At 33.9% G+C, this 13303-nt stretch overlaps 1 protein-coding gene across 1 annotated transcript in view; it reads right to left on the bottom strand.

The window, feature by feature from the left end:
- LOC129221433 (glutamate receptor ionotropic, NMDA 2C-like) overlaps window positions 1-13303 on the bottom strand; it is a 206289-nt gene that overhangs the window by 27025 nt on the left and 165961 nt on the right. The window contains exons 12-15 of the mRNA XM_054855919.1: window positions 10758-10883; window positions 6888-7108; window positions 6061-6221; window positions 4024-4205 (exon numbers count right to left, since the gene is read on the bottom strand). Coding sequence (XP_054711894.1) covers window positions 4024-4205; window positions 6061-6221; window positions 6888-7108; window positions 10758-10883 — 690 coding nt within the window. The remainder of the gene's footprint in view (window positions 1-4023; window positions 4206-6060; window positions 6222-6887; window positions 7109-10757; window positions 10884-13303) is intronic.

Genomic DNA, 13303 nt, shown 5'->3' on the forward strand with positions numbered 1-13303 from the left:
CTTCCGCGAGCTATGTGTTACTTTACACCAATTATATCAGTTACGTTACTCCAGAGCAGTGGTGCAGCTAAGCTGCCACAAATGTTTTGGGGTAAGGTTACACATTTTTTTAGTGTTCAAAAAACAAAGCCATTTTTTTAAGATATATAATTAGGATTTGACAAATATTTTCTACCGGGTTGCCTATCAAAATATGACCGTAAGTAAAGGGAACTCCTACTACTATCTTGGATTTTAAATGTGCTTTTCAAGTTTTCGTTTTATACAGAGTCCCAAAAATTAAACAGGGGAAAGTATTTTCTTTCAAAAAAGTTGAACGTTTATCTCGATCTCCGTCTGGCTGTCTTGATCTCTGATTAGTTTTCAGAATAGAAGTGTGCGAACCTCGAAGTGATTTTTGAAAATTCGAAGTTACTCTTTTTTAATTCAAATTTTAAGCTCATTTTTCAAGTAAATTTTATAATATGGGGAAGAACTATTTCATGCACATTTGTAAGTTTTAGGTCATTCGAAAGCTTGGAATATTTTTGCATAAGATGAAGTTTGTTCGAAATTTTAACGAGAGCTCGAGAATAAAATCAAAAATGAAATAAGATAAAAGAAATTGAGTTACTTTCGTAATGGAAATTAACTTTCGCATGTTACTATGCTTTTGCCTTTTAGTTCCTTTGATTGCTTCATTTTTTTTTTAACATTTTAAAAACGTACTTATTTTTGCGATCTGAAGCGTTTTCTCTCTCTTTTTTTTTTTTGAAAAGGGCTAAAGTTGAAATATTTTAACTGTTAAGAAAAAATGGTCTGATTTTATTTTTTTAGTTAGTATGGAAATACTTTCAACACATTATTAAATTATTGCAATTACAACGTTCTTTCTATAGTGTTTTTAATTTTGGAAAAATGTCTTATTTCGCATTTTAAGCAAGGAAGGGATATTTCCCTCCTCTCTTAAAATATTTCTAAGGCTTTTGCTGGTTTTTGTTACAAAACATCATCTTTTTTTCGTTTGTCTTACTTTTGTACTTTTAATGAATAATAATTAAAATATAACTAAAAGTGAGATTTCTTTAATTATTACGATATTGATTTATTATTACTAATTCTGATTTAAAATCTTACCATTTCTTTTTAGATCATAAAAGCATTTTTAATTTGAAGTAAGTCTAGTAAGAAATGTTTACTTTTTCTTTCGTTTAGAGTTTATAAAGTTTAGGCTTTGGTTTTTAATTTGTTATTAATTGAAGGTAAGGATATCAAGTGTTACATTTACTTACAATTGAGCTATTCTAATAAATTTTAATTGAATAAACAAAGCATACGTTTTTGAAGTTCACACATCATTAAGTTTTAATACTTTTGGCCCGATTAAGGAAAAATTTCAACTTACATTGGTAGCGAAATCACGGAAGCAATAGGACGATATTGACATCATAAACTATGACAACTTAGAGCATTTAATGCCAACTTAGAGATATATTGAGAAATTTGAAGTCAAAAATGATGCATCAAATTAATTTTACTTTATGCTTTGCATTATTACCGTTATATATGATCCCAACCTAAAATTTGTTGCAGTGTCTGTCGGCGGTATTCTAAGAAAACATGGTTCCTTACGACATGTGTTTTCTTATTAATTATGTGAAATGTGCTTAAAATGAATAAAGGCTTCAAGAGCCCTAATATATTTTAAAAGTTACTGCTTTTATAATGAGCATAATAATCCTACTGATAGTAAACATCATATTATTCAGGAATCATTCTTCAATTAGCTTCGTCTTAGGATATAAAGGGGATATTTTTTGAAGCTTTTATGCAAACTGAATATTATTTTATGATTTTTTGGTTACATAAGAGAAATTCAAAATACATTGTTTAAAAAGGCTTTCGTTAAAAAAAAGTAGCTGCTAGTTTATAAAAAAAAAAAAAAACTCTTGATAAATTTTAGATTTTATTTTTGAATTCATTTCGAACAACATACATGAAATGTTCATTATTTACTGTATCACGTAGCTTCCTTACATTTTGTTCGGAGAGAGCATTTGTTCTTACAGTTAACTACTTTTTTTAAACTCATGTATGAAAATCAACCTTTAATACGGTATTCAAACAAAAGAAATAAATCAGAAGGTCCTAGAAGAAAAAGTGTAGATTAAATATTCATTAAGTCAAGCAAAAGTTTGCTGTGATTACGCTCTTCCTAATTAGAGATTACGTGTATTTGAATTCTGTAGACTTTTTATACATGTTTAGATAAACGTCCTTTAATGAGTAATGTTAAAATTCACAGAAAAAATGATCAATTAGAAAAAAAAATCTGAAACCACTAAAAGCAAGCGATGTTTATAATTTAATGCAAGTCATGCATACATGATCAGATAAGCTAATACTTTTCTACGATACAAAAAAAAAAAAAAAAAAAAAAAAACCTTCGCTCAAGCCAAAGAATAAGAATGCGTTTTAGTATAGTTGTCAGTAACTTTTTTATTTACGCCTTTTATCAACTCAAAGCAGCGGGTGGAAAACACTGTTACCAGATAAAAAATGGAGATCAGAAGGTCGTAAAAAGGCACTAACCCTTAAAGCCAACTGTGTTCTTACTAATCAATGTAGCTTAAACTGCTGATTACTTTAAAAAAAAATATGAGCTAATTACGTTGAAATAAAATTACTTGCCTAATACGTTGACGCAAAAGAAAAGGTTTTAGTACAATCCGTATGTTGCTGCTTATGTCAGTTTACTTAATAGTAATTTTAATCCATAGAGGTTCTACATTTAAAAAATACTAATATTATTGGATACTTAGCAGGAAAACTTTAAATAAAATATAGTTTCATGACAGTGAAACTACAAAAAAACATATATCTGTGCGGGAAAAACACGTACAAAAATACCCGAATTAAACTTTAACTGAATAGTAATCAAATTGCACTCTAATTTTTTAAAGGTACAGCAAGTTGGGCCTAATATATCTTTAATTTATGTTTCAATTGAATGAAATTTCTGCATATTTATCAAAGGACAGGAAAATATGTGCAGTATATGCAGCACAGGTTGATACCGTATACCTGAGTAGTGTCTTAATAAGGACAATAAGGAGTCCTCATAATGCCGATCATGGCCCACAATTTACTTTTCTAGGTTTTCAGGTCACAAAAAAAAAAAAAAAAAAAAAAAAAATGGCGGTACACAGTGACATTATTTATTTTTTTATTTTCTTCGAATTCGTCAACTACAAAAATTAGGTTATCAAGAAAAGTTAACAACTTTTTTAGTCTAGTAAACTATAGTCCTCTTGAAAAAACAAAATTAAGTGTAAAATAAGACTAGGCAATTTTTAATGACTTTTTTATAATAACTCTTGCTACACTTTTGCCCCTTGATAACTAACATCTTATTGATAACGCTTTATCATCAGTTACGCTCTGATGACAATAAAATCATAATCTAGTGATTTTTAGCTAGACCTTATTGATATACAAAACCTAATTTGGCTCTTCCTTATATAAAAAAATGTAAAACAATTCAACTAAAAAAATAAAATCAAACAAATGATAAAAGTTAAGGGACGTTGAAGCTAGGGGATTTTTGTCAATAAAAATGTGTTTAAGATAAGAGTAAGTGACTCAAAGTGGAACGAAAAAATTTGTTATTTAAAATCCGTTAGTGCTTGTTTTATAATGTCTGATATTCTTCAAAGTGCAAGAATGTCAAAGTAATTTCAAGCTTTGGATACTTTTAGAAGTAATATAATTCTAGAAAACTGAAAAATAGTTCTCTAATAGTGATGAAAAAATGTATACACAAACCCAGCGTTTTTTCTTCTCCATAAGTGGTTTTAAATAAGGTGAATGTTTAACGTTTTCAAAGTATCACAGTTTGCATTTGAAAATGTGTAACATTTATCAAAGTATTAAAATGTTAAATAATTTTTAGTTTTGTATACGTTTAGGTATTTTAGAAAAATATTGCGCTAACATTTTTTCCCTCTTTGCCACTTTGGTTGTCAAGATACTACAATCAATTACCATTTTCTCTATATTCAATCATTTTCCTATTAAACATGTGGAGGTACTTAGATTTCTTTGGCATAGCGAATCCGTATCCCGTCATGGAATACCAGGAACCAACAGTGAGGAGGCGACATTCGTTATCTTGACCCACTAAATACTCAAGAACTGTAGCGTCGTACACAAAAGCATCCAGTTCCCTGTAATAGAAAAGTAAATAAAAGAATCCAGCTTTACCAATGTAACTTCACGTAAGAAAAAAAAAAAAAAAAAACTAGCTACATTATACGAGGGTTTTTTTTTTTTTTTTTGTTTTTTTGTTTTTTGTTTTTCAAGGTCCGATCGATCGTGGAATGAAAACCAGAAAGTCATGCCGATTATGGTGTGAGTAGATTTGTTGCGCAGTCTCTCAAGAAAGATTGTGCAGTGCATCAGGTCGCTGTGGTTATTTCGGAGCACGCAGTGAAAGAGGAAACATGCCTCGAACAATTGCATCTCCCGCCAAGTGTGAAGTGCGTGCTGTAATCATTGAGCCGTAACACTAAGAGGAGAGCGAACTAATCGGTCCGTTTTTGCCCAAGCGAGTATGGCAAAAGAATCGCACTTTTAACATTTAAACTCAAGTTCTGGCATGTAAAGTCTTTTGCCATGTATTTTTCAAATCCTTAATATGTTCAAATCGTTGTGGCAAAAGAAGCGGTCTTTTGCCATTAAACAAGATGTTTTATAATGCAATTGATTTTGCCAAACCCGCTCGAAATTCAGACCGTGAGCCTCAGTGTAGAAGAATGGGAAGTTCTCTCTCCTCTTAGTGTTATATCTCAATGGCTGTAATTCGATTTCTGAATGCTGAAAAAAAAGGGCGACTCAGAACAAAAGTTGAGGAATGTTGTCATCAGGCATAGTCCTTCTGCACGATAATGCGTGCCTACACACTGATGCTTTAACCAAAAATCTCCTGCAGAATTTTCTCTGTACAATATTTGACCATCCTCCATACAGCCCTGACTTGGCGCGTTTTCTGATTACTATCTTTGGTCACATGAAACGCTGGCTAGGAGGACAGACGTTTGGCTCCGACGCCGAGTTGCAGATCAGCCTGCAGAATTAACTGAAAGCTTAGGCGGCTGCCTTCTATGACGAAGGTATCGAAAAACTGAAACCACGTTGCGACAAATGTCTTAATCGAAGCGGCGACTACGTCGAGAAGTAGTTAGAAGGTTTATATACATATTCCATATAAAACAGTTTCCATTGTCTTTGTGGTCTTCATATTGCGATCGATCGGGCCTTGAAAAAAAAAAAAAACCGTCAGTATTTCTCTGCATTTTTTTAAAAGAATTTTTGTATCGAATTACTTTGCGAAGGGACAAATGTGATGCATTTTATTGCATATTAGATAGTTTTATTTAGGGATTATAAGGAACCTCATAAAGTTAAGCATTATGACTCTCAGCAGAAAGATGGCAGAGGGGATTGAACCACGGAGTTGGAAACCCAAGCCCCCGCTCCCCCTAGCTTTAGGTCATTATGCTAATTCTGGTAGGGCAAACACGCTTAAATTTTAGTTCTGTTAAGAACCTCTCCCCCTCTCTTGGTTCTAAAGAATATCGCAGCCCGGCAAGAAAAGTGACACAATCCAAAATTTAGGCACATTTTTTTCCTATTGATTTAAAAATTAAATTTATTGCTCATTCTTCTTGAACAAGGAATTCACTTTTAATTATGCATTATTAATTTAGTCAAAAACTAACCAGTAAACATTACAGTACATTTTTTACGCGTATTGTTTTATTAGAGACTAAAACTAAGTGTTCTATTATGTAGAACCATGATTTTCTCCAACGCTGTTTTTGTTTAATTGTGCTAATTTCGTTGCTGGGGTGTGATATCTTTTCAAAATTTTGAGCAATCGTTCCACAGTTCTCTTTGTTCTGTAACATGATACGGTTGCAAAATCATTGAAAAAGAATTCCGCTGATAATTTTGCGCCCACAGCCCTCTTAAAAGGATGTTGACCTGATTTATAATACATTCGGAGCAACTGGTACTTACGCTTTCTTGACTGCTTTGATTCCTTCAAGGACGGTTTTCTTCTTGAATGCCTTCATGTAACTGTAAAGTTCAGGCTTATTAACACGCAGCACCGCTTCTGTGTTCCCATGGGGGATTGTCCCATAACGGAACGGTGGAGTTGTCTTCCTTGGATTGTACAGCTGTTGGATAAAGCAAGAAAACGTAATGAATCCGATCAAAAGCTCATTGCTTAAACTTTGAAAAGGTACTTATTTATATGCATCTGACTTTCACACATTCATAAGAACTAATCAAAATACACTAAAAACCCGTTAAAACAAATAATTTACAACGAAATACAGTTTCAGTCCTTATTTAATTGTCGTTGCATTACTTGAAACCCAATACAAAGAAATTCTCGTCACTACGAACAATATATGCCGTCCTTTGATTTCTGTTGAAACGGGATTTCACTATTTTTGTCTTTGATCAAATTTTGATCAAATAAAATATGCAATGAATTAGTTGTTAAAAACTATTAACGCAGAGCTTGTTTTTTGATTACTTTTCTTTTGGTTATAAATGGAAATAAAGATATTAAAAATTATCAAATACTCTTACTTGGTAAACAGAGGGCAAATAACATGGCAAAAATTAAATCCCTAGAACAATCCCAAATCAAAAAGAGCCCATGTGTCTCCATCTAATAAGGAGACCGATTGTCAAAATTCCAGTTCATGGGGTCTTCAAATAGGAAAAAACCAACGTAATCTCATTTTAACCAAACAAAACCATGCCTGTCCAAGACCTTTTTTTTTCGGTGTTAGGCGGGGGGTTTAGCAATAAGGCGGCTCGTAGCGACTCACCCTCTCATCCTCTATACCGGTCAGGTCGTAGAATTCCTCTCTGGTGATCATGAAGGCGGCGAGGTTGGCCGTGTAGATGGCCAGGAAGACGACCGCGAACATGGCCCAGACGTTGGACATGAAGCGGGCCGTGTAACCCCTCGGGCAGTCCACGTTGACCGCTGCGCCGAACAAGATGGCCCACACCAGCCAGTACGTGCGGAACAGCGAGAAACGGTGCTCTAAAAAAAAAGAAATTGTACAAAAAAAAAAACAATTAATTTGAATTTTGACACCTTGAATTCAAGATATGTTTTTTGCAACCACGAGTGTGTTTATGTAGGCGTGTGTGTTTGTGTGTGTGTGTGAGGGGGTATGTGTGTTTGTGTCTGTGTGCAGGCATAAGTGTGAGGGGTAGTTGTGTGTATGTGTGTGTGTATGTTTGTGTGTGTGTATGTGTAGATGTCTGTATGTAAGCGTGTGTATGTGTTTTTGTATGTGTGTGTAAGTGTATGTTTGTATGTGTTTGTGTGTGTGTGTGTATGTGTGTGTGTAGTTGTGTATGTATGCGCGTGTGTATAGGATATGGATGCAACCTGGAGACGGTTTTCGCTATAGGAGCAGCATCGTGAGGAGCCGGTCGACGGTGATGCTGCAGAGGGTGGCGGGGGGGGGGGGGGGAAATAAAATCATAGGACATCAAAACAGTCAAATGAAAGCAATAAGCAATCGTAATTGCTCAAAATATATTAATCAGGATTCTTGGAACTAATTGGTAACTCACTAGCATATTCTTAAAAGCATTTATCCTTACAGTGTAATTTTTATTGCAATGTGAGTTTCAGTTATACAAAATTGCCGGGACGTGGGCCCATATTTTCTCTCAGGAGATTAGATATATTTTTAGAGCCCATATTTTCTCTCAGGCATATTTTGAGCAATTACTCATGTAACGAATGCATTTGTCGAACATTATCAATTTTTAATTTCGTCTCTATCCAAAGATGGAAAAAATATTGGATTCGTAAAATTTTATATTTCGAATTATGACGACTTTTAACGCTTACAGAGGTAATCGAACCCATTTTAACCATATTTAGAAAATGTATGTGTGTTTGTCAGCAGGTGTACGATATTGTTTCAACTCCGTAACTGAAAATACCCTGCCTAAAATCGGGCGAGAATTTCACTCCTATGATACAGCACAAAAACTAGTGCTAAAATCTTGCATGGAGACTAATTATGATTTTGATTTTTTTTCCTGTGTCAATCATTTTATTTTCTTTTAATGAAGAAGTGAAAGGATGTTAAAATCATTTAGCTAAGATTTTTCGAGTATAATCATATAAATTTTATTGATATTAAATGTAAAAGTCACAGTTGCGTAACCACCTGTTAAAATACAGAAGACAAGGTGCTTAGATGCTAAAAATTAAGCCCATTACACTCAACGGAAGATCATTTAGTTAATTATGTTTCTCTCGATACAATTCCTATGCACTGTTTGAGCTGCATGTTAGGTCAAAATATCTGGTTGGAAGATGCCAGTTACGAGAAAAAAAAAGCGCATTGCTGTAGAAATAGCTGCACGCTGTATAAGTATTTAGATAAATACTGCCATGCTCGATGATAGCGTATGCAGAAATACCGAGAAAGTATTTTCCAGACTTTAACTTCTCATGTTTATGGTTTATGGTTGCATACTAAAAAACTAAATTAAAAAACATTATGACAACATACTGTCTGCTGCATACCACTTTTGGTATGCAACAGAGTTTTGTACTACAACAGGAAGCAGGACGTTCTCAAAAGAGTAAGATACTACAAAAAAAAGCTGAGTAAGCAAACGTATCGTGTATACATAATTAGAAAGTTTCTAAATTTTGTAACATTTGAAGTCACCAGACAACGTACAGAAAAATATACTGAAACTTACTTAATATATGTTTATTTGTATCAAAGTAGAGAACCAACAGTTTTACAAATCATGCTCTTTAAAAAGCACAGAAAAAATTATAACTTATTTGATGAAAAGAAGCCATTAATCCTCAGGACTCACAAAGCAATTTCACAAGTAAAATGAACTTTTTAGAATGTTTCAAGAATATTTTATCGATTTATCAATTTACTACCTAATAAGGAATCTGAGCTTTAAAATGTCTCATTTGAATACCAGTAAAGCATGAAAACTGCTTAAATTGTCAAGTGGATCTGCTATTGAAACCAAAGCTAGAATCTTGGAACAAATGGTTCTTGAAAGTTTCGGTGTAACTTTCATCGAAAATATTGTAAACTACTTTTAATACAATTTAACCTTATATTATGATGATATTGTGCTTTAATGGATCTTTTCTATGACCTTATTTGAGTGTTTATTTTTATTTATTTATCTTTCTTTTTAATCCATGAATATAAATTTCAATGGAGTTTAACTCTATGAGCAGGAAAGTTTCCGATACATCTCAACCAACATCAAAGATGAAACTGGGAAAGTACAAAGCAGTGATTTACACATAACCGTTTGGAAGAGATTTTGAAGCAGCATCAAGTATTGCGAAATTATGTTAATTTACATACAATTCACATCAACGGAGGACAATATTTGCCACGGCCTAAAAAAAAAAGCTATCAGTCTGTGACAGCAAACATCTAAGTCAAACATTATGATCCCTTTTTCTTTTTTGCAAAATACATAAGGCAGAAACTCTTCTCAGGAATCAGCAAAATATTTTTAAAAAAAGTACGTTATAAAGAAATGTTTTTTGATTATGTCGTTTCATTAATCTCAGGAACTGGTGCTTGCAGAGATAAACCACCATGAAACTGTTGATGAAAAATAAAGAATATTTTCCTCATATATAGTATAATAGCTGCCCGCCTTGTCTAGTGGTCAGATGAGTCTGACTGCGATGAGAAGGTCCCGGGTTCAAATCCCGACTTGGGCATGGATGTACTTTCTCTCTTATATTCTTGTCCTATCATAGTGTGAAACGTGTTGTTGTGCTGTGAATGGTTGCCTACCCTAAACGGGTCCTTGTGTGTACTGTGAAGTCGAACTTCACACCAAATTATGGCACAGTTTTAAAAGTGAAGCAGCGCACCTCAAGCTGCCAGCCTAGCTGGCACAAGACAACAAAAACAGTTAATAGTTAATGATCGAGTAACGCTTCTGATGTCATCAACAATGAAACTCGAGCCCCGGAATGTCCTTATATCAGTGATCGAGTAACACTCCTGACGTGATCAACAATGAAACATTAGCCAAGGCATGATAATTTGATAATAATTTTTGGTAAAGTTAAAAGTGCAGGGAAAGGCTTTATTGTGATAAAGCTAAATTGGATCCGGTAACTTGACTGTTTTACTGGTAAGACTGTGTCATTTCAGGGGAATAAGGAAACGAAAAAGGGGTCAACAATGAACGCTTTCTACTGGAGCTTTGGGTTAATCCACTGGAACTAGAGTTAAAATTTCAACTATCAAAATATCACCAAATAGGCATTTGCTTCTTTCAGATGTAGAAGCAATTTTTACACGTCATATCTTGACGGGAGATTTTCTAGTAAGTTTATATAATAACTAATTCAAGTTTTGAGTGTCTTTACCGGGTCTCACACAAACCCTCTGCTGACAATAAGTATAAATGAGGCAAAGTCGTTCTCTGATTTCTTCGATTTCTGATACATAAACTCAACAGATTTAACAATCGAAAACTTTAATCACTTCTTTTCTTTTACATTTTTCATGTCTACAAATGTTCGTCATATTCTAACTACTTTTTAAACAGCCAACTTTATTTTCCTGCTATGCAGTGTACATGAATGAATTTCAACGTATTTAGACAATATGATGTTAAATGAACATTTTAAATTTCATTGTAAAACAACTTACCTCTGGGGGGTAACATTTTCATGTCATAGCCTGAGGGACTTAGCCATTCAAAGAAGAAAATTGCAAACGCGGCGACTTGTATACTAATCAAAAGGATCATAAGCCAGGACGTTGTATCGAAGGGTTCTAGAAGAAACATGTAAAACTGAAAATATGCAAGCATAAAATATAGTTTTATTGAACATAATAAAAGTTTATATGTAAGAATTGCTACTAAACGTGCATTTCGGGAGCATTTTAACATTTTACCTGCCGATGTTCCCAAATGGGAACATTTTTTTGTGAATTTTTTTAGTAATCTAATTATTTGTTTAGACTTGTCATATTTTCTGAAATGACACATAACAATATAGAATTATTTTAGGTGTTCTTAATTTTTAAAGAACATTTAACCTTTATCTTGAAATTAAAGTCAAATTTACTGAATTTCTGAACTTAGAATTTGTCTAAGTTTTTCTGTCTCTGCTTTTAAAGAAAAAAATTTAAAAAATATTTTATTGGCGTTATTTAGTAGCCAGAGGACATATATTTTATTTAAACTTAACAAAATACTTCCGATTATTATTTCTTGTGAGTTATTTAAGTAAGAACTGACACGTTCCCATTTGGGAACATCGGCGTTTAGAGTATAGTATTAGAGGGGATTTTCGTCAATCGCGGAATTTGAGTGTGATTCCTTTTTATTTCAAATATTTTGTTGTGAAAGATCTGTTTTGTGTTGAATACACGTGTTCGATTCTTTCATTCACGAACATACATCTGTTATCAATCAGATTGCCTTTCACACCACTATTCTATTCTAAATATGACCTTCACACCCGCCTTCATGCACTCTCTCTATTATAAGTGAATCGCGTTTTCGGGGTTGGATTTCTTGTTTTCTACCCTATTCACTTTCTAAGAATTGTACGTGTTTCTCCCTTTTGAAATGTATCTCGTGACTGACGGGTAGGTAAAAATAAGGGCCTTTTATGAACTTTGACCAGTCTCATTTCAATTCACTACTCGGCTCACGTACGTTCTGTTTCATTTACCGAGTCTCATACGTACCAACGATTGTGCTTTTAGACTCAGAATAACGTAGTTTTAATCTGTTTAGTGTTTTTGAATTATCATTCCGTATAAACAGCCATCTAGAGATGCCTCGCAAGTTTTTAACGTTAGAAGCTTCGTTAATTATTTCCGCAGCTTATCCGACAGCGAACTTGATGACGAACACGAGCATGATCTTTGTATTTTGCCACCTCATGAAGACGGGAGTCTGAGTGATGAAGAACATATAAACGATGAAGCCTTAACCCGTTCGCACCCAGCGTCACGCGGACGCTACGCAACGATTCCTCTCCTATCAGCCCAGCGTCACTTATCCGCTACGCGCTCTGATCGACGCTGTAGTCCCAGCGTCACGTATATGCTTTCTCGAAATGGAACGATTGAATTGAATATTTAAATGATACTAGATGGCGCTAAATGGCTATAACTTTGATCATATTCGAGTCACATGGTATTTAACCTTCATGTACATGCTTTAGTTTCTTATTTGGGCCTCTCAATGGGATAGATTTTTTTTTATGTAAACAACAGTGAATCACTGCTCTGCGCATATGATTTATGAGGTCTCAATTGCTCTTGCTTATATCTTTGCTTCTCTTTTTTTTACGAGTAATTGAAAGAGATATACATCTAGCTGAATAAATTATGGGGGAGGGAAGGAAGGTTAAAATATTTTTGCGTGTGTGTTCCAGACTTTTGGGATTCCCCGTTCAATGAGAGTACAGGAATGAGTTCAAGAGGCCTGAAGTTTATGATTATTTTTGAATCCTTTCTGATATTGTTCTTCTGTATTTATTCTTTTTCATTTGGGGATGGGAAACTGCAATAAAAATGATTAGCGAAGTGAGTGAAAGGGAATGTTTTCGAGTGAATTATGAAGAAGTTTTGAAACTTGTCGCGTGGGAAATATAACTAGTTTAAATTCGTTGACCTAAGTTGTTTTAATCAAAATTACATAAGGAACATATTTTTTTGCTACATTTCTTTTTCTTTGATTCCACACTCACGATGTCAAACTCTAACTTTGTTTTTGTGCACATATCATTTAATTTTGTGCACATGGTTAAAGTTTTAGTATTCTACTTATTTCGTTCCTTCTAATAATGTAATAGTCTTTATATTAGTAATTAGTAATCAGTAGTACATTGTTTAAACAAAATTAAAATTTCAAGCCATTATTTTGAGATGCTGATTTTATATGAATATTTTTGTTCAGTTAGGCTTAACTGCTGTAAATGCTCGGGCCGATGGCGGCGTTCCATTTCAGAACGTTCGGTCCCGTAGCTGCGCTTCGTTTTCCGAGCGCTGGTCCTCAAGGGGTTAAATGAAGTCTATCCTCAAGATGTCTGCGGCAAGGTTGACTTGATGCTTAGCGATGAAGATGGAGGTTTAGATAGTTCAGATGACCAGTTTCACAATTCAGAAGATCAAAAGGGAAGCACAACCTCATGCTCGGCCCCAAAAGCAAAGAAGCGGAAACAAGAACAATATCC

The sequence above is a fragment of the Uloborus diversus genome, chromosome 4, assembly GCF_026930045.1.
Source record: "Uloborus diversus isolate 005 chromosome 4, Udiv.v.3.1, whole genome shotgun sequence".
Taxonomy (NCBI): domain Eukaryota; kingdom Metazoa; phylum Arthropoda; class Arachnida; order Araneae; family Uloboridae; genus Uloborus; species Uloborus diversus.